Source organism: Tympanuchus pallidicinctus, unplaced genomic scaffold (genome assembly GCF_026119805.1).
Source record: "Tympanuchus pallidicinctus isolate F22 unplaced genomic scaffold, pur_lepc_1.0 scaffold33, whole genome shotgun sequence".
NCBI classification, from domain to species: Eukaryota; Metazoa; Chordata; class Aves; order Galliformes; family Phasianidae; genus Tympanuchus; species Tympanuchus pallidicinctus.
In genome coordinates, this window is record NW_026294751.1 from 3146655 (window position 1) to 3168852 (window position 22198).

Here is a 22198-nt window from a genome sequence, read left to right on the forward strand (position 1 = left end):
CAGTGCTGAGGACTGAGGAACATTTGCACATCTGGATCTCCTGAGGTGCAAGAAGTGACACACTGCAACCCCCGCAGCAATTTCTCTTGACTAGAAAGACTGTTAGCTTTGTGGCAGGGAGACAGCAATGCCTATGTGTAATCTTATCTTTTTACATGCTGGCCTCCCTAACCTAAGCTACGGATAGGAAATCCATCTGAGAAATAGGCATGCTGCTCCTGCACTTGTTTTCTCTTTACACCTTCTGTTTTAAGCAGAGCACCCCTATGTATACACTGGCATTGGGGCTGCTTTGGTGCTAAGCAGTGCCCTGTCCACCTGTACCCTCTGTAATTTCCATTCTGAAAACACCCATCACCAGGAAGGTTTCTTGCCTATGTATGGGAGAACCTGCACACGGCCTTCTGACTGCCCTTGAACAGAGGCCTGCATCTCCCTGCTGCTCTGCAAGTTGCCAGGAGGTGAAGAAGCACAGCTACAGACTTCCCATTGAGATCAGTTCTAGCAGTGAATCAGTCACCTGGTGCCGGGTCCCCCATCAGGACAAACCAGGCTTCAAGAGAGCAGCTTCCTCTGCACTAGAGCAACTTTACCTTCCTGCACTCTCAGCCCTGACACAGGGATCTGACACAGCTACCTGTTTTCTGTCTCTATGGTTAAAAAGCTGCACAGCCCCTGAGCTCAGGTCAGGCAGCACCCAAAGCCAGCAGGGCAGCTTGCTGCCTGTGGCACAAACAGAGCTTTGTTTCGCCCGCGTATCAAAAATGCACACTTTCAATTATTTAGTCCTTTAACAACAAATACATCCTGTGGCTGTTGGAAAGTGGCCCAACATGGAAGCTATAGGTGAAGCAAGGGAGCAGCCAGAGTGTGGACTGACGAAACTGGTCTGAAGGACATAAAAGCGGCCCCTTGTTTTCAATGTGGAACGCTTTTGGCTAGCTTCATCAAACAGAGTTTGAGTAATTGCTCAAGTTAAAGTGTAACCAGGGGTTTAAAAGATAAGGCACTGCTCTGGTCCAACCAACCAGAGACCTTAAACCAAAACCATTTGAGTAAGAATTTTTGGTATGAAAAGGCCTCGATTCAAACCCACCGAATGCTGACAGCAGTGCCAAGGCAGCAGCTGGTGCTCCTTAACCCAGCCGTGTTTTCCCTTTTCAAAGGCACAATACTGATGGAAAAGGGACATACATACACTCTGCTGCTGAAATTCTTAACAGCTTTTAGGGATTTGTGACTTCCTGCTGGAAATATACTGAAACAATTGAAAAAACAAACATAAAGATCCCAAGCCTCAAATCTTAGCCAGGAATCCTCCCAGGCACCACCAAGGGTGTGCTTTAGGCTGGCACGTAGGTAGCAGAAGCTGAATCTGTGCTAGGAGCCAGCAGCTGCTACAAGCTCACCCGCTGCACATTTTAAGCCTTGATTCACTCCCACTTCCCTGCCCGTGTTCCCATCACAAAGGTGATAAAGCTACCAGCACAGCTCAGTGTTATTGTTCAAAGAATGCACTGAACCACTGGTTATTAAGAATGGCTACATTTGCTGGCACTGCTCTGGAGGAGGAGGACACCAAGGGTAAAATAAATCCAGCATGAATTCAAAGCCCAGGATTTGTTACTGAAACAAGAGGAAGGGGAGTCACGAGTCAGAGGAGGAACAGGAAAGCAAACCCAAAGCCTCCCTGAGCACCACAGCCCAGGTCTGCCCCTACTTTAAGTAAACCTCCATGCAATGACTCCTCCGTGCCCAAAGCATAGCAGTGGTTCTCCTGCTGACAGCTGTGTGCCTTCCATGAACACAGGCTCAAGGACTGAAGTGCCCCTGCAGCGTGTCAGCATTCAGGTCCATCTCACATCACCTAAGGGAGCTTAACCTCCCCCTCAAGTCGCAATACAAAAAGCCCTTTTAGTCCTTTCTCAGTGAGGAGATCAAAAGTAGTTTCAAGAAGAGCATCAGCAACTTATGCATCGCCATCTCCACGGAGGACAGCTTTGCACAGAGCTGAATCCACCCATAAAAAAGCAACTTCTTACCCTGGAGGTTGGCGTGTCCCATATGGCCAAACCAAAATAGTCTTCTTCCAGTAGATTAAGGTGGTCACAGACTTTCTTAAGTAGATCCTGCCCCTTGGCATGTTTCTGCAAAGACACAGAAGAGATTCCAGAGGATAGGCTGCTTTTTGTCTGCAGAACAGCAACAGAATAAAGCAGCAGACACTACAAAGAAAGGTGAAAAGCGTCGACTAGCTTGAAATCAGGTTCTCAGACAACCAAGTGCTGATTAAACGACAGCCAATGTGAGACATGAAGCTGCTGCAGCCCTCCATGACAGCCCCCCTTTGGAGGCTCAGCAGCTTCATGAAAGACCCAGGGGCTCAGAACAAAAGGCCATCATTTCCACAGCCATTTCCCCAACCCCATCTGCTCATTAAACCTAGCTTCCCTATTTTTGCCTTATACACTGAAAGCTGCTCAGCACTCAACTTCTTGCCTCCAGAAATACTCTCTGAGTATCTCCATCTACTCCTTCTTCTTTTCTTTTTCCAAAATCCTGCAGAAGTGATGTGAATGAGCTGGCCCTAGGAACTGATACCCTTTTAGTGCAAAGCATGAAGAAAAACATCCCTAAAGGCACAAAACTATGGTAACCAAAAGCAGCGAATTCTATTGGAGGGTTTGGTAAAAGAAGGGCAGTTCCAGTGACGCCAAATAAGCTTTACTAATGCATCACTTGTGCTGGCATCTCTCCTTTTAGCCATATTTGCATGGCAATTGATCAAAGCCCACAGCCGTGTTTTATTCCAGCCCTGTGAGGCTGTTAGCACACACTGCAGCTCTACAGCTAATGCACTTCATGTGTTAGCCTGGGATATTTCTCAAGGAACTGGCACTTGAAGACATGTAGGAATTAAAAGCTTTCTATGGCTGTCAGCTGCAAGGATCGTCTGAAAGCACTTATTCTCTTTGAATAAAGGCACTGGTGCTGGTCTTTGCCTACACTTTTGCAAATCCTTCTTAATTAAGACCTGAATTCTCAAAATTCTAGATTAGAATTGCAGAATGGTTGGGTTGGAAGGCACTTTACAGCCCCCCACACCCCAACCCCTGCCATGGGCCGGCTGCCCCCCAAAAGCTCAGGCTGAGCAGAGCCCATCCAACCCAGCACCGAGCAGCTCCAGAGATGGAGCACCACAGGGTCAGGGCATCACTGCCTGTGGACAAAGAATTTATCCTCCCATCTAAGCCAAATCTCCCCTCTTTTAGTCAAAAGCCATTTCTCCTTGTCCTATCTCTGTCTGCCTGTGCAAATGGTCTCTCCCCTCATCATAAGCTCCCTTTAAGTACCCGAATGCTGCAGTGAGGTCCTCCCAGAGTGTTCTCCAAAGAAGCCCAGCTCCCTCAGCCTGCTGTCTTCGAAGGAGAGATGCTCCAGCCCTCTATAAGATGATACTGGCATCGAAGCCAAGGGTACTCGTGCAGTTAAGAGCTGCTCATCGATAGCAGCCGCTGCCTCTCCGCTGCTCTGAGCCCACTGCCATGCCGTGCACATGCAGGATGGCTGTGCCAGACCAGCACAGCAGAGGGGCTGCCAGCACCACCCTGGCAGACAGCAGCTGGCTTTTTTGGGGGGCTACACATGAAATCCCCAACGAACACCCAGTGCTGCAGCAAGGCTCAGTGCTGATCCTGCTCAGCAACAACGGCTGTGCTGTTACACAAACTGCCAGCACTGACCTACTTGCCCAGGATCACCCGAGGTGACGCTCCCGCAAGGAGCCCTGTGCCCAGATACCTTTTAGCTAGTGGGACGAGGAAAACAAGCTGGTGGATGTGTGGTGAGTGCCTGATTATTAATATTCCGGGCAAGCACTTCAATACTGAAATAGGCATTTCTGCTCGCTTTTTATTGCCCTGACAGCAAGGCAGCCCAGCGAGAGAACGCACAAAATAAAGCAGAATAAAAGCCCTTTGCAGTGCTGTAAGTCAACATAATAATTTTAAATTGTTTACTGCAAACATATTCAAACCCTGAGCTAAATGCAGCTTGTTTTTCTTTACATCCAAGCTATGGGAGATGGCCAGCAGCCTGACAGTCAAAGGCACTGTGGGTGAACAGAAAAGCACAGATTAACATGACAACACATTTTATTCAGATGAAAGAGGCAGAAGATATTTAGACAATCCCAACACGGCACAATAAACCCAACTCTCGTCTGGTATGAAAATGAGAGAGAAGATGAGCAGCAAGAGGGGTAACATTCTTCTAAACTTCCATCCATCTTTAAAAACAAGGTGCCTGGAAATCACAGAACAAGAAACAAGACCAACTGCTGGGGTGAACTGCGGAGATTTTCACAACACACTGAATAAGTTATGGCAGCTTACAGCAAGATGGCTGTGCAGTAAAGGCTGTTGTGTAAATCACTGGCAGCAAATTAGATCCCCATTAAATAGTGGTGGTGGTAGTTGGAGGAGAAGTGAAAAGAGAAGAAACAAACTCTGCATGTACTTACATCCACAGAACACTCGAAGATGGTGTCATCCAGCAAGACAACTTTGCAGTACATGTTTCTGTGTCTTCTTATGGATCTCTGGGCAGCTTTCAGATCCTTGTCTGCTTTGGGCTCTGCAGCCTCTGGCTTCAGCTCTGCCTCAGCGCTCTCCTCCTTCCCTTCACCTCCTTCCTTGCCCTCGAGGTCTTTGCTGTCCGATTCCTGCTCTTCCCTCCTCTCCTCCTGCGCAGGCTGAAAACCCCAGCACATCCACAGCCAGTTAGATGGGGCAAACAAAAACCCAGCCCATGAAACAAACTCTGCGCCCCAACGTTTGTTATCAGCCCAGATGCATAACCCACAAAGGAGTGCAATAAGCACACTGAGCAATGGTAATCTGCACACTGCTTCAAGTCATTCTCTTCATTTAATAAATGATGCAAAAAAAAACCAAAAAGGGGTTGATTAGAGAAACTGAGGCAGGTTAGATCGTGCCAATTTTCAGGTCACCAAAAGGAGAAGTCACCTTTCGGCCCTGACAACCTCTCCCTTTGCCCACTGAAGCACTTCAGGAGCCAGCTTAACTCACTCAAGTAGCAGAAAACGACACAGTTTGGGAACAGAAGAAGGAAGGAAGTGGTGTTTTTTTCTTAAACAGCCATTTCAGCAGGTTAAATGAGTCCACAGCAGGCTCGAACAAGTGCTGGAAGTGCCCCAATGTGGCAGAGGAAGGGAAAGCCCAACGCTGGTCTGAGCCGGCGGTGAGCTGTTAATTCAGCCCATCGCCTCTCATGAAATCACAGCCAGGCACAGCCGCACGCAGGCACTGCTGGCTGTGGTATTTAGGAACTCAATAACGTCCACAAGCCGCTAACTTCTGTCCCAGCAGGGTTGGGATAATAGGGAGCAGAGAATCAAAGCTCGTAATGCCCGTCGGTCAGCATTTATCAAACAGGCAGCACCTCGCGCAAATGCTTTCACGGCAGAAATATCTGCAGAGTGTCACAGTGCAAAAAGCCACCAACGTCAATCTGAAATAAGAACTGAAAAAAAGAAAAAAGCCCTGAATGCTTTGTCTGAAGGAAGGCTGTGGGTTTGCTCTCTGCGCACACTCACGTGCAAAGCGAAGTTAAACAGAGAAAGAAATCATGCATTTCCTCCCAAAAAAGCAACTTCAGGGCTGAAACTGAATGTAAACCTCCAGCTGCCCAGCATGTCCCAACCCTGGTAGGTACAAAGCAGGGATCATCCCGTATTTTTTACAAGCTCAGGAATTTGGAAAAATAAAACCACGTTACCTGCTACCTTCTTTGCAACGCTGTAAACTTAAGGAGTTGGATTTACAACTACTGCCTACGGCTGGGAACACTCCAACTCAGACAGTACTTCTCAAAAAGTCTCTAAAAACCCAGAGTTTACAGTTCAAACGTCACACATCACTGCAGACCACTCAAAACCCAACAGCAGCAGCGCATGTAGTTCAGATTTTACCATTAACTTGCTGTCTCCATCGACACACCTGGGTTGGTTGGGCTTTAGGAGGTCCCAGGAGCTGCAGTCCCTGCCTTTTTGTAACTCCAGGCAGCTAGATTGGTGCCCACAGGGTTATATAGCCCCAAGATCCCACCAGGGAGTAAGAGAGGCCAACTGACAGCCTAAATGAGCTGCTGCTTAGTGAATGTCTCATTGTGGCTATCTCTCCCTTGGTTCCTACCATGCTTTAGCTGCTAGGAGCTGGGCTCAGCACGTGTGCTGTGCAGAAACCTCTATCTACATGATGCTTTTATAGAAAATACTTGTGTTTGGCAACTGCAGCAACAGCCCAGACTGAAGAGATGACAAAGACCTGAAATGCCACAGTTACACCTCCTGGAGTCCAAGAAACCCTCCCATAGGTTCACATTCTCTTGCAGTCTTGTACCATTAACCTGCCTTTATTCTGCACACACCAAGGGCATCCAAATGAGAAACTGCTCTGCTGAGAACGATGAATTCAAACCCAAATTCTTGAGGGTATTTCCACGCCTCAGCAGAGCACTGAGCCAGTGCAGGGTGTTTTAAGATATGCTTTGAAGAGTGAGTACAATCTCAGGTGGTTGGCAGTATGGTTTGATAGCGGAGCAAGCTCTGCAATACATGGAGATGACAAAGAGACTTTGCAGCATCCCAGGGGTTTTTCTTCTCTAGCTTACTATCAATGGATAAGAACTGTTCTACAATTCTGCCTAAGCACACAGGCTGCCAGGCCGAGCGGAGTGCTTTACCTGCGTTTCTGCACTGCTTAAGGAGTGGAGGTCAAGAGATGGATCTGTCTTCAGCTCCGGTTCGGGAGCCGCAATCGGGGCCTTCACCAGGATCTCCTCCTCCTCGTCAGGGTTGGCTCCTACCCCTGAGTCCTTCTGGTCCCCTCCGCCCTCCTTGGGCACATCGGTGTCTCTGTCCTCCTCAGACACCTGGGACTTGGGCCTCCTGAGAAAGGAGGAGAAGAGGCGGGAGAGACCTCGACCCTCGGAGGCACGGCGCTCCTTCCGGCCCTGCTCCTCAGCCGTGGGTGTGTTGCCGTTGGATGCCTTCTGCTTGGGCCCCGACCCCTGCTCTGGGGACGCCTCCTGCTTCTGTGTGTTGGCAGCCCCTTCCTCCTCCTTCGCCTGCTGCTGCTCTGAGTTTTCGGGGTCTGCCGCTGGGCTCTTCTCTGTTGTCATGGTGGTGCTGTAAGAGAGGTGTGAGAGGTCAAACACCGCGGGTAGGAGAGCCGAGCGGCTCCATGCACAAGCAGACACAGAATCACAGAATGAACAGGGTTGGAAGGGACCTCAAGGATCACGAAGCTCCAACCTCACCCATCACACACAGGGCCACCAACCTCCACATTCAATACCAGCCCAAGCTGCCCAGGGCCCCATCCAACCTGGCCTTGAACACCTCCAGGGACGGGACATGACTGCCCTGCCCTGCTGATTCCAGTCTACAAATTAAGGCAACAAATACCTCATTCTGCTTGTTTTGACAGAAAACAGCTCTATGGCTGCTCGCCCATGCATCCTTCACCACTTGGACAACGCTGGCTAATGCCCTGGCATCACATCTACAGCTGGGCAAGCAAGAATGGTTAAAATCTGGGAACAAGGCAAAGGGGAAGCAGAGCCCACATGGCTGTCCCGAGGTTCACTCCTTCATGAGTCCCCTTCCCCTCTTGCACAGTGCCTGGACATGGAGCAGATGAGGACACACACGTGATGAGTTTTCTTCCTCCTACCAAGCCATGCAAAAATCCCACACGGCCCACAGGGGCTCAGAGCACTCACAGCATCCCCCTGCCCAGCTGCTATGGGAAGGGAAAATCTGCTGCTTGACACAAAGCCCACCCAGCCAACAGGAGCTGTTGTTAGGTCAGGAGCTGCATACTCACCTGCGTTCCTCACATCTACATGAGCCTGAAACAGGCTGCAGAGCCTCAAAACAATCTAAAAAGGGGGGTGCAAAAATAGGACCAACTGCTGTGCTCGGAGCTGTACTTACAAACACCACCCTGCCCAGCACAAGGCAGACCCAAAGAGCCTGAGAGCACTTTGGGATTCATGAGACCTCTGCGTTGCACCATCAAACATCTGAAAAATTTAAGACTAAAAGGCTTCCAAACAATCTCCATAATGGAGAGCAGATTTCTTCAGAGCTGTGTTATTAAGCTGATGCAATGTTTATTTCAACTTTAGCCTGGGCTGTTGACACAAAAAGATGGAAATCACATGCGGGGAATATCTATTTAAGGTATAAAGAGGCCCTAAAATAATCATGCTTTAGAGAGGATAGAACTAATCTTTGTGCACTGCATCACATGTATCTGCAGCAATAAATTGCCACTGCTTACGCAGAGCAAATAGCATATAATCCAATATGCCTCCCAATCCCCCAGCCCAAACCTCAGCACACAAACATTGCCACAGAGCACAAACTTAAGGAACGCGTTGAGATGGCACCTTCCTACGTATCGGTGCAGCCAACAATCTTAATTTAGCTCCAACTAATTGTCACAATAAACAGAGTGCTTAAAAGACAAAAGCCTCCCCAGCTTTCCAAAGCTCTCTAACCTTGCATTTAATGCAAAAGCTTAATGTTATTGCTAAAGCTGTGGTTTATAACAAAGCAGCATTAGGGACCTGCTCTGACTTTCCTTCCCCAGTAATGCACAATGTCTGAATTCAGCAATGCTGCTTTTCCACAGGGGACCCCTGGCAGCCTGCTGGGCACTGCGGGCAGCAGAGATGCAACCGTGGGATCTGACCATGCAGCAGTGGAACCCAGGGTTAAGCTGCATTTGGGAAAGGATCTCTGAAACCCCCCAGATCCCATCCCCTCACCCAACCACAGCAGCCAACTCTGGGAATGAGCCACGGCGCTCGTTTGAGCCTGGTTTTGCAGCACCAGACCATATGCAGAGCTGCCCACGCAGTGAGCTGGTGGCCAACAGGTTGGCCACGAGATATCAGTGGCCAAGAAGGTCGGTGGGATCCTGGGATGCATTGAAATTCAAGAGTGTGGCCAGCAGGTTGAGGGAGGCGATCCTCCCCCTCTGCTCTGCCCTGGCGAGGCCACGTTTAGAATACTGTGTCCAGTTCTGGGCTCCCCAGCTGAAACAAGACAGGGATCTCCTATGAGGAGTGCAGCAGAGGGCCACAAAGGTGATGAAGAGCCTGGAGCATCTTCTTTGTGAGGAAAGGCTGAGTGACCTCAGCATTCAACGTTCAAAGAAACAAACAAAGGAGTTTGTTTCTGCAAGGTTAAGGGCAGGAAAGGCTCCTCAAGAAGGCTGTGGAGTCCCAATGCACAGAAAGGTGCTGACAGATGCAGCACTCAGCCAGCTCCCTGCCATGCTGCAGGACTGCCCCATCCTGAGCCCCCAACAAACAGCCCTGCACTTGCTGCCCAACAGGATGCTTAGTTGCTGCTTCCCTCTGTGTTTATTTTGAATAAATGCATTTGTAAGAACCGTTACCAAAACACACGTTTGAAGTGTTCTGCTGTCTGAAAAACAAAAAGGCAGAATCACAACTCTGGAAATCAGGAGCGAAGGTAAGGGACAGCAGGAGAGAAGCCTCAGCAAGGCGATAAACAAGACAGCCTCCAAACAAACACTTCCTGTGGATGTAGCTTTCTCTTTTTAATCACTAACATCTCTGGAAACAGCCTGTTTGCTTGCCTGGATTTCAAAGCAGCCACCACTGTGCGCTGCAGACAGCACTCATCCCAGCGTCTGAAGGTGGGACCAGCCTGACTCCAATAAACATCTCCACATCTTTCCTCTGCCCCCCAGGAATGGCGTCAGAGCTCAGCTTCCCTCGGCCAAATCCCTCTCCCAGGGCAGGGGATGTGGAGATGGGCACGTAGGAGCACTTCCCTTCCCTGCCCTTCCCAATAAACACGGAATCGTGGCAGTGAGCCACCAGCACTGCTAACCCACAGAGTGCACTCGAGCATCTTGTTGTAAGAGCTGAGCCCTGCCTGAGCTGGCAGCTGCCTGTCTCCCTTTCAAGTTTTATGCTCAGAAATGCTTTCAAGCTCTCAACCCAAAGCAATGGAGCTCACAAGACACACAACCAAGACGCCGCGGTACTCCAGGAGCCTATTCCTTCAATCTTTGTTCAACAGCATTTTGTTCCCATGCAGGAAATCTACAGCAGAACTGACACAAAGAGCCCAGTTCCTGCTCTGCTGCTCATTATTTAGACAAGAAGTGGGTTTTACACAGTTTCTCCAGTGCAGTTCTACCAGGTTTTCCAGCTCTCTAACGCTGGATGCAGAGGGACTCATTCCTTCTGGTTTTGCATTTAGCACTGCTGCTCAGCTGCACTAACTGCCATACTTGTCACTGATGGTTTGGAGCGAGGTTTCTGGTCCAGTGGAGAGAGGGCATTTTATGCTACAGGAATGCACAAAGCACCGAAAAATTCAGATATGGTCCCATGTTGCCTTTAGAGATTGCTGAGTAAACACCTCACCAGCAAAGCGTTCACACGTGTGGATCTGCATTTAAGCATTTCAACGTTTAAGAACATCCTACTGCAGACAGGAAGTCTACAGCAATAGGAAGCAATCAGAAGAAAACTTCATTGCACATGGTCACAGCGGGTCTTCTGGACCTAGCAGCCCTGCAATCAGACCCTCAGCCCCCCAGATGCCCCGATCCCTGTGCCCTCACAGCTCACATCCCAGCTTCCACCCAAGGGCCCAAAGCATCACTGCAGAGAGTACAGGCTTCCTTCAACCTACACTCACTCTCCTTTTCTTCTCCAAAATCCTTTAAGCAAAACAAATCCCAGCCTTACAAGGAGTAAGTTGTCTGATTGCTTATCCTGCTTCTAATACACACATTTTTACATCTGCTTGGTAGTGTTTGATGAGCAGAGAGGGGGTATCCACCCTCAGTTCCAACCCATACAGTGTGGGCTTTCCTCCTGCAGATGTTGAAAAGAGCCATTCCTCAGAATGGACGCAGCTTTTGGCTCCATCCCTCCCATAAGGCTTTCTTTTGTACCAACTTTCCCCTTTCTTCCTCTTCCTCTCACCACCCACCAAAAAATCTAAGAGTCACTTTTTGCATGAGGCACAAAGAAGTGGACTGCCTTCAACCAAGCAGAAAGAAGTGAGCTTGAAGCTGTGGCCAGGTAAGAGGAGATTGCAACTGCAGCCAACAACCTAAAGAAGAAAAAGGAGAGCCCCAGCATTTCTGAGAACACAAACCGTCCTGCAGTGATGCCACACACCACGTAACTACAGCCCTTGGCTAGAACACATTGCCTGACCCTCCCACCCAAAAATGTGAGCCTTCACTGAGCACCACAGCTCCACCAAAGCTTGGAGATGCCAACAAGAGAGACACTTCTGCTGAAAACAGAAATCCAACAGCAGCAGCTAAACAGCACTCTTTCCCATCTTGCAGTGCATGGAGAAAGCACACAGCACATCTCTGCAGACAGTGAACACAGCCCCGCTGCTGCCTGCACAACCACGCTGTGTTCTGGGATGGAAGAGGAGAGCTATGAGCAGGACGTGTGTTTGAGTAACACAGCCCACAGATGATTTCTGGTACCACTAGGAAAGCACAGCAGTGACTGAGCAGTTTAACCAAAATAAGAAATTCAAATGCCTCTCAACAAACACCCCTAGAAATGGGAACAACTTTAAGCAGCAGAACCTCTACAGAACCACTACTGAGGCTGAGGGAAAACAAAGGTCCAACAAAGGGACAAAAAGAACCATGCCATAAATAATTGCTTTTGCAAAATCTAACATCTTTTATTAGAGGCACGGTTAGCATTGAGTATCTCCTATCCCTCAGCTTCTGGTGCTGATGCTTTGGGTCCTGAACAAAAGAGATGCCTGCAGTAATGTGAGATGGGGGGGGATTTGCCTGGGCACACAGGGAAAGCAGCCACAAGGCAGATGGCACATTGGAACCGCCCGGATTTAATTCTCACCAGACCAGCCCTCATAATCTACTGTATGTCAGCAGCACCGTGCCCCTCTTTCATCTTCTGGGAGCGTACAGCTTTCCTATTTAAATGAGGGCAAAAAATAGTAGCTTACCATCTGCTGGAAACAAATCATTTATGTCAAATTGAAGACCAGGCTTAAACAATGACCTGACTAAATGGAGCAGTAAGTGCATTACAACGGAGCAGAGCCAGAGCCCCTCCCCTATATCCTCAGAAGCCCTCCCAGATGCTGCAGCCCTGGACGTCAGCATGCAGGAAGTCATAGGCTCTGCTCATCAGCAAAGCACTGAAATTTAAATGAAAACACCAAACACGTGCTTTGCTGCTCGAGCCCTGTCAACAGCAATGGGTCCTGAAAGGCCGCCTGCTTGGGATGTGTTAAGAGATGGACCAAAAACCGAGCAGCCAGTGGATGGACGTCTTGCAGAGGCCGCCAGCACCATCAGTCTGCTTCCATGCTATCCCTAATGCTGCAAGACAGAAGCAGGTCAGCAGCTTGCTAACAGACAGACAGTCAGGATAAGACAAGTGTCACTTCCTATTGTGCAGGAGTGACTCTCAGGACTCCTTCAGTCCAACAAAGCAGAACCAATGCCATCCTGCCCTGAGCACAGGGTGAGTTCTGCAGCTCTCCCCACGCACCAGCAGGTCTGCAAGGCACCCGATCCCCTGCAGTGGAAGCAGCCAGCACAGCTTGGGAGCAGCTGTTGCACTGTTAACCCTGCAGCCCTATCTGCCCAAGGAAGGGAGGGGCTGAGCACCCATCCCCACCCAGCACCCACGCCTGTGCCTGCAGATAGCACCCAGTCCTGCAGAGCACGCACTGCATGGGGCCAGAACCCAAATCTCAGCATAGAAAAGCATCCTGGTCTCCTAAAGCAACAGTTACACAGAAATGAGCAGAGATCTCCAGTGGCTGAATAGAAGTGTTGCCATGCATTATTCATGAGGCTTTTTTGGCCTGTTTTTATCATAGAATAGCTTAGCTTGGGGACGACCCTAAAGACCACCTAGTTCCAGACCCGTGGCCATAGGCAGGGCTGCCCAGCTCTAACTCAGGCTGCCCAGGAGATCTCTGTTCTCATTCAAACCCTGCACTGCACGCTCCTCACAGCATCACAAAGAGCCCAAACTTCTGACATCGCTGTGTTACACACAGTCTAACAGCACACACTCAGAAACTCGGGGCTGCCTCAACAACACCCACCTGTACGGCTCGTGATGCTCCAAGACCTGAAGTCCCACCCCCCATAGGGTGAGTTCACAAACTGGAAAGCACAGGAGGTTCTGCTGGCATCTCAACACCTCCTGCACAGCGTGACCCCCCACCCCCTTGCAGCCCTCCACCTGCAGGCCACATCCCACAAGAACCAATAAATCTCATTGCAGATTCCATCACCCAGTGCTCTCTCTTCCAAATTTTGCTGTGTTCCATGCAGTGCAAGGCAGCAGGCACTGCAGCTCTTCAGTGATGCAGAGAAGAGCTGGAGCTCGAGCATCCCAGTGGTCCTCTGCCCCGCTCACAGAAATCAAAGCAGCCATTAAAGATATTTTTCTGAGCTCAATAGCCAATTACACACAGATTACAGAACAGCTCGGCCCTGCCATTCCCCCCAGAGCTTCTCTTTTCGGCAATGTTTACGGCTGCAGCAGAACCACCAGAGCAGACACTTGGCCTTGCAGTCATTTCACCACCGTGTTTGTTTGTTTTTCCACCCGGCAGTGAAATCAGGCAGCTTTCCCTCTTAATCCTCTTAATTAGGGGTACGCAGCAGTTTTCATTCCTTAATTACATGCATCGACACATCTGATGCAACACATTTGCAAACAACCATTTGCACTGACGATGGCTTTGAATCAAAATTGCCGTCCTTTCCCACACTGCTCTGTGCTGCTGACAACACAAGATGTGAACCAGCTTTTCCAGCTTTAACAGGACACATTTAAACACGGCTCCAAGAAACTGCATGCAGTTTTCATTAAATAATCACCTGTTCTTCTGGCAGGTATTAAGTACTCAGTGGCCACAGCAGTGAAAAATCACCGTCGGTCTGCTCAGCAGAGCAGAGCACGGCTCTAAGTTGGCAGAGCTAAAGCTCCACTTCCAGGCAGTGCTCAATACTGACACAAGGGATAGAGGGACATTTTCACATCCAGCTCCGTTACTTTGGCAGCTCCGTTACAGCTGGACAAGGCACACTTCACTGCAGCAGCTCAGCTGTCAGGAATCCCTTTGATCCTCCAGGAGGGCACGAACACCATTACCAAGGCTTCTGCTGCTGAACCAAAATAATGATGCTGACACCTTCTGCCTGCCCACAGAGCCATTAGGGCCGAGTCCACAGGGTGCCCGTGCTCACCAGCTTTGAATTACTGTGCCCACTCCTGCCCTAATGCACTAATGGCTCACGGGGACACAGCAGCTGGGCTCCAGCAGGCAGAATGCTGCATTGGCCGCAGCAAAACAGCAAGCAGGATATTAAATATCACCTTGGAGGGAAGAGAGAGCACGGATTAAAAAAAACTTTGTGAACGAAGAGAGCGTGGCACTGCAGATGCTTTGCACTGCTGGAGACCACTGGAAGCGTCCTCCATCCTCTGCTCAGCACCGCTCTGCTCACCTCCTGCACAGTCCTCCGGCTCACAGATGTTGCAATCATTTGCATGGAGGAAATGTGCATAAATGTTGGTTTCTTGGAACTGCAGAAAAGGAAGCTGTGCTCACGCTGAGTATTTGCAGGGGCAGAGTTACAGACACATTCTGCACCCACATGACAGGGCTGTTTGCTGACATTTTCTGCTGCTGTCCTGCTTTTGGAGCTCGCTGGGGCTGTGTAGGAAGCACTGAGCCTAATGTGGGTTTTGATTCTAGGGCAGGCACTGATACCAGCACTGCTGCTGCATCTGAGCAGTTCTCGAGCAGCTTTTTTACTTGTTCAATTCCCCTCTTGACAACCCAGCACAGCAGGACACACACAGGCACTAAGCACCACACCAGCACTCCTCAGTGGCCTCTGCATTTCTGAACAGTGCGCTGCAGCCACTGCGTCTCAAGCCAAGCTCAATTCTGCTGCTGATCCCAATGCTCCCCCACACAGGAGTCCAAAGGCTGCTCTGTGAGATGCACTCACACACTCCTCTCCCATCCTCACATTCAGCTGCACTCATCCTGTTCTCCTCCTGCACCAGCGCAGCTGCTCTGCTTCTCTCTCAGGCAATTAATTGTCCCTTGCTTTGTCTCTCCACTGAGCTTTCCCCATTCCCTCTGCATCTCTCCCGCCCCCCCCCCCCCATTTTCCCAGCTTCTCCATTTCACTTTACATTAAGCACTGCACCAGAAGCCTGGTGTCCCTGAATGCATTAAAGAGAACCTTGGTGCAAAGGCAGACATTTGCAGGCAGACCACAGGCGTGCACCAGGGAACCTGGGGCACAGCTTTGAAGTTGAAAGAGGTTTTCCCTGCTCCCATGGTGTGAAGATGGAACACTCCTGGCTGAGACGACAGCAGTAGACAGCACACAGCTCTTGAAATGGGGCAATATTAAACAAACAAATAAAATAAATAAGCAAAAGCAAACAGAATGCAGCAGGTTTAGTATCTCCCCATCAAAATAAATCATCGTGGTTACAGTCAGCTGAAACTTTCTGGTTGGCTACTGGTCCTGCGTGCCCATTTCATTGAATCAGTAAGGTTGGAAAGGACTTCAGATCACCAAGTCCAACCCCAACCCATCCCACCATGCCCATAATCACATCCCTCAGTGCCACATCTCCATGGTCTCTGAACACCTCCAGGGACGGTGACTCCACCACCTCCTGTGCAGCTGTGCCACTGCATTACCACTGTTATGGAGAAGAAATTTTTCCTGCTACCCAACCTGAACCAGCCCTGGCACAACTTAAGGCATTCACCTCTTGTCCATTCGGCATGCTGTTGACACATATTCTACAAGTCAGGTCTCACAACAGCCCTCCCCTATACAAAGTGAGCACGTTCCTGTGCACACACCCAGCAACACAAAGGCAGCGCTGAAGGTTTGGTTTGAGAAGTTCTGCTTATTTTTCCCTTTTTTACATTTCAATCCCAGTTGTGCAACTGCCTCTTGCCCAACAGAAGCCTCACTGCCCAATGGGCGGCTGAGAGCCACAGATCTACAGGGACCCAGAGCAGCTCAGGTATGGATCAAGCACCAAACCCAGCAGAAAATGAAGAACAGACATCGCTCTCATCCACGCTGGGGATATGAAACCTACTGGTCCTGTGCAGCTGACAGCAGTACCGGAGGCAGAACCCCACGTGCCCCATCTGCACCAGACACACGGCCGACAGCGGAGCCCACAGAACAATATTGCTGAAATCCACATTCACGGAGCACAAGAGAACAAAATGCCACACAAATCCTCTTTTCTGCAAGCTCTGTCGGTATCATTGTTAGGGACAGAGCTGCGATGAGAAGAGCCTTCAAACGACGCCAGGGCGAAAAGGTGAAGGGAGCAAAAAGCGAATGTGATCTCACCCATCTCCACCAGACAGATGGCCCGTGCAAGCTGCCTCTCTGCCCTCCAACAAACGCACCCTTAAGCCTCCTCCTTTGCATTTTCTCATAGGCAATGGCTTCGGGTTCTCTTTATAAATTGCTGCTGAAAGTGAACGGTGGCTTGTTCCTCGTTAGCGGTTCAGTGAGGTGACAATAATCAACATGCACACAAGGCGCAGGATGCTCTGTGCAGCTGTAAGAAGGATTTCTTTGCTGCCTTAAGAGGGAAAAGTAAAGAAGCACGAATGAAAAACAGAGCTTTCCTCAGTGTGGTCTCTGGTTAGGAAGCACCCACCGACTGCACTTCAGCACTGCATGTGCAACCCAAGCTGGTTACCACTGCTCAGTGCTGAAGAGACCACAGAAACTGCTCCAAAGTGAATTAAACCTCCCACTTAAGGATATTTCATTATGTTCTCCCTAATGGAGGGAGGTGCTCACAAACCTCACTGAGCGCAGCTCTGCTTCGGCTCCTTGCTGTGGCACACAGTGAGCACCGATGGGGTTCACCCTTCCCAGGCATCTCACCTGCTGCCATCGCACTTCCAAGCCTGTTTATTTAACTGTGCTCCTACTCTTAAGCTCCCATCCAATTACTGCTCCTAATTACTCAGCACTCAAGAGCCTACATTAATTACAGAGCGCGCCCCGCATCGTGGCACAGCACGGCTGGGAGCTCCTTACAATGTGTCCATGGATGAGATGAGCCTCTGCAAAACAGAGATCTGTGGGACAGGAGGGACACAGTGAGCTCCTTTCCAGCCAGGGATGCACAGTGCCTGAGCCACACAGAGCTGGAGCTGTTTTGGGACTGAGCACAAAGCCTCCATCAGCAGAGTGCCCACTGCCACAAGCACTGCTAATGGGAGGTACTCTGCAACTTGGATTGCCCAGGCTAAATGCTCACCCAGACATCAGGCATTCTTCTGATGGATCTTGAGAAAATGCAACATTTTTCAAGGCAGATGCATGCCAAGATTCTATAAACTTTGCTCTCTTTTTTTGCCTTTCTACATGCAGACTTCTATTGCAGAAATGCTGCCACAGTGTCACCCATACGAAAGAGCTAAAGGCCAAAAGCAAATGCTGCACTCCATCACCACCATCTACTCATCTGCTTGTTCAATATACGTTCAGCACATTTTGTTTTGGGTGGAGTGGTGCAGTTTCAACACAAAACTCAGGAGGTTTGGTCTGTTCAAGACTTTGAGGAAAGGGGAAAAAACAGAGAAGGTAAACAGCTCTTCTCTGCCCAGCCTGTGTCATCTGTGACTCATTTCTGCTCTTCCCACCCACCTCAAACCTGAGCTCTTTGGGAAGGAAGTTCATCTCCCTGCAGGGCTGCATGGCACAAGGGCTGGGACCTGCAGCAGGGAGCTGGGCACAGCAGGTGCACACCTACATGAGAGACACAGGGGAACACGGGTGTGCAGCTGCCATTGCTTCAGTGCAGCACTGAGACGGCAGAAAGATCCTTTCTGCTCCATGATATTTTCAATACGAAGAGCAGTGATGAAACCCTTCAGTGCTCACAAGTGAACGGCTTGTTCACAGTTCATCTGCAGCACAACAACGTCATCCTGAGCACCACAAACAACTTCCAGCCTGCTGAAAAATAGGAACCTGCCACCCAAACATAACCTCCAGTGCCAGCAGACCAGCCGTCGCATGGGTGTATCTCACACACATCCCTGTTTGCAAACATTCAACACTGAAGGTATCCTGGCATGCAGATGGCAAAAGCCGCGCTGCTTCCTGCTCGTAATAAACACAGATTGCAAAGGTGGTCACTGCAGCCACACAGAGCCATAAGGGCTGTGCCAGGCACCACTTGGACTCACGGCCTGCATGACAAGCCAGCCACTTACAACCCAAATATTTGCCCTGCTCCAAGTCAAACTGGCTTTCAGTTTGCACTCAGAAACACAATTCATTGCTTGGAGTGGCGAAGGCAGACTTTTCTGAACGAGCAACAAATTACAAGCCTTGATTCTGAACCTGCTGCTAAACAAGCTTATCAGCGCCAATACCAACGCATCTAACACCTGGGAGTTATAACCCTTCATTTTAAGCTTGTGCAAAGACCTGGGCTCTCCCTGACTGATTCACAGGACGTGAACCCTGTGCCCTCCTGGGCTCTGTGACTCATTGCCAAATGCCTACAGGCTGCAGCATGCAAACCATGCACCCAAAGAGCACCCTGTGACTGCACCCAGGTAATGGGTGGGAAAGCCAATGCAACAGAGGCATCAAGCTCAGCACAAAAATGCAAACAAAAGCCACACACTGTCCAGATGCTTCCTCCTGCAGAGATGGTCGTGGCTGAGCTGGAGCTCGTGGGTGTGCTGAGCCCTAAGGAGCAGCTGGCTGCATTTATGCACCACTTCCCAAATCCCAAATTTGGTAGAAAAGCTGGGCTGGTGTTTTCCAGCTGAAGGAATACAAAAACATTTGTGCTTTCCTGCTTTAAATGAGTGACAGCACGTCTCAGAATATGCTCTCAAGGAGTGATTCTGCTGCACTGGATCAGGGCAGCGCAGGAGGAATTCCATCACAAAGCCCACAAGGTGAACCCATTTCCAAGATGGGTACAAATCTATCCATGGTTTTCAGCAAATCTGAGCAGAGGGGCACAGCTCCCCTTCCTTACAACGCTGCTCACAACATAAAAGACCAAAGCCAGGGCTGTTCCACTGAAACTGTGGTTAAGACTTTCTTGCATCTGCTTCTATGCCAAGAGCCACTGTGCTTTATGGGGTCTGCAGAGGCACAGAGCTGCACCTCCACCTCAAAACAAGGGGGAAAAAAGGCTAAGCCCACTGCACATCTATTCCCTTTCCTGCAATGTGAGCTGCACAGATCAAACCCAGACCAAAAAAGCTGGCTGGTGCAGCGATCAGACGACTCTCGTACTGGGGAGCCCAATATAATTAGAGAAAGAAATAAAGCTGCACAAAAGGCATCACAGCAAAGCACTAAATTTCACTTCAATTGCAAGGCTCCATGCTTGGCTGAAGTCATTGCTCACGATCACTACGTAGCAGTGGCTCTGCCTCTGGAGGCACGCAGATACAGTGCTAACAGATTCCACATCCCAGGCTCTCCTGCTCCATCCATCACGTGGTAGGACCTCTTCTCAATAAACTACATCTTTGCAAGGGGAAGATCTCTACTTGCTCATCATCATTTCTCAATAAGCTACAGAGCAGCAGCAGCTGCAGAACGTGAAGCCAGGAGTGCAGCTCTGCATACCTGGGTGCAGGAGGGGAACATTCCCTGCATCGGTGCCCTGGAACATCATCTCACACCAGGAGCAAAATGAGACAGAAAAACAAAGCTGCCCCAGAGGTGAGAAATATCATTGCTTGAGGTGCTGGGGTTTGTGTTACAGCTGCTATATGGGAGAGCAGCAGCAACTGATGGATGGGACAGCAGAATGGCCTCGAGTTGCACCAGGGGACGGGCAGGTTGGGTGTCTGGGGTGCTCCAGGGTTGTGGGGATGTGGTTATGGGTACGGTGGGACGGGCTGGGGATCCTAAAGGTCTTCCCCCAACCTCAGTGATTCTGTTCTACGATTTTCAGCCACATACTGGGCGAGGGAAAGGAAGTGCACAGGCAGGAACAAACAGAGCAGATAGAGCTGCACGTAAACACAGGAAGTGTTTGTCGAAGGGAGCAGTTAGGTGGGCAAGGGGGAAATAGCAGCAGCCACACTGGAAACAAAACACGTAACAACAGCCTCAGAGAAAAGCTGTCCTGTAACAACACACGCATGCTGGAAATGGGATCAGGAGCAGCTGTGGGCAGAGGAACTCAGCACACCCTCCCCATGCTCATGCCATCACTCCTGCTATTCCTCCTTGTTAGATGACCCTTCCCCAGTGCCCATTCCCTCATCAGTCAGAAACTCCTGCAGACCAAAGGCGGCCGATCCTCATAATTAACTCAGCAAAGCAGAGCACCTATAAGAGCTCCTTTCCAGCACATGTGAACGCAGCACAGGGCCTGGCTGCACATGGGAATGAAGGGCAGAGCAATATTGAGCCTGGACTCTTCCCTCTTCTCAGCTGTTCCTCCTCTCCAAGAAAGCATGGAAGTCCTCAAAGCCTTCAGACTAGAGATACATCAAAACCAAACACCCAACAGAAACCAAATACCCAGCAGACCTTTAGCTGAGAACTCTCATTCTGTGTGCAGCCGGACATTTCCCTGAGCCCCAAACGTTTCTGATTTGAAAGTTATTTCTGCAGCTGCCAGCAGGCAGCCCACACTCCAGCTCTACGCTACGGCGCTCGGTGTGTTTATCCCCTGTGTCTCTCACCAGGTTCTCACTGCACGCATACGCTTTCAAGTTGGCAGCTGGAGATAACAGCAGGGAGGACTGAGGGTTGGAGCAGCTCTGGGGCTCACCGCCTCTGCTCCAGAGCTGCTCAAAAGCAAACTGCAACAAATCCCTGCTGCTCCCTTGCAAGCTATGTTAGATCTTCTTCCTTCAATGAGTCTGGGAGTTGGAAGGCAACAAGCAAGGCAGGGGGCTGCAGGAGAACAACTCCCAGTGAGGCTGCAGGGTTCAGCCCAGCTGTGTTACCATCCCAGCAATGCCCAACCCTCAGGTTGAGGGTTGCACCCATAGGAGGTGATGGAGGCACGAGGAGCAGCCCTGCACCATCTTCTGCCTGTGCCCTGCAATTCCGCTACGCAGCCGTGTGAGCAGCTTAGTCATTTATTTAACGAAAAGCTTTTAATTATCTCTCTCACACACACGCATTACGTGGGGCGGGGAAGGGGAGGACATAATCAGCCTACAACGGGTGACCCGCGTGTTCAAAGGAATTGTGTTTTTCATAGAAATAGCCAACTAGATCAAAGCTGCTGCTGCTGAGCCCTGCCCCAGGCTGCAGGCTGCATCCACGGTGCGCTCTGCTGCAACTGTAACTCATGCTGAGCCCATGCCCGGCTTCAGGCAGAAAGGTTTCTCCTGAAGCAGCTGCAGGCATGGTGAAGGAGGTCAGTGCATGGCTTGCACCTGCTGGCAGCCGGGCTGATGCAGTGACATCACACAGCACTCATTCTCAACGACAGATGGAAGGGAGAACTCTGCAAAGCGTTGAGCTCAGGGGCCGTGGGGGGGCTGAAACCCCCTGGGAGCACCAGTTAGAACGCTGTGCAGCTCAGCAGGACGGCGATGGGGACGTGCTGCAAGGTGTGCTTGCTGCAGACACAACAGCTACAGCAAGTTTGCACAGGAGTGTGTATCAGAACTGCAGCAGAATCCAAAAGAGTGCGACTGCTCGCACCCAAAGCCCACACAATTTCCCTCCCTGTGGAACCTCTGCATTCAAAAATAAAAATGAAATTAAAAACACAAAAAAAAGGGATTTAGTGCAGAATTAAAAATCTTTGGGTTTAATACATAATGTCAGAGGAATTACAAAAGCAAAATTTCAAGTAAACAGCAAACAGGCGTAAACAACCGACTGAGCGTAAGGAAACTAATAATATTAATCTGGATTAACTGCAAGCCATGGACATTCCTACCTAATCCACCCGATGGACAGACACAAATCCCTGCCATGCCGCATCCTACAGCTCTTGGCAACGTAAGGAACCACAGAACTGATCAGAACAGAGCAACAGATGAGAAGAATACAGCAAAATCTTTACG

General features: G+C 49.9%; 1 protein-coding gene across 24 annotated transcripts in view; it reads right to left on the minus strand.

Moving 5' to 3' along the window:
• EPB41 (erythrocyte membrane protein band 4.1) overlaps positions 1 to 22198 on the minus strand; it is a 74721-nt gene that overhangs the window by 37263 nt on the left and 15260 nt on the right. For 21 of the 24 annotated variants that reach the window (XM_052698558.1, XM_052698557.1, XM_052698555.1 and 18 more), the window contains 3 exons: positions 6766 to 7210; positions 4523 to 4753; positions 2043 to 2147 (listed from right to left, as the gene is read on the minus strand). In XM_052698558.1, the coding sequence (XP_052554518.1) occupies positions 2043 to 2147; positions 4523 to 4753; positions 6766 to 7203 (774 nt within the window). In that variant the 5' untranslated portion in view covers positions 7204 to 7210. Of the gene's footprint in view, positions 1 to 2042; positions 2148 to 4522; positions 4754 to 6765; positions 7211 to 16511; positions 16528 to 22198 lie in introns of those variants that run through there. The other 3 variants (XM_052698575.1, XM_052698568.1, XM_052698567.1) reach the window with 2 other exon arrangements.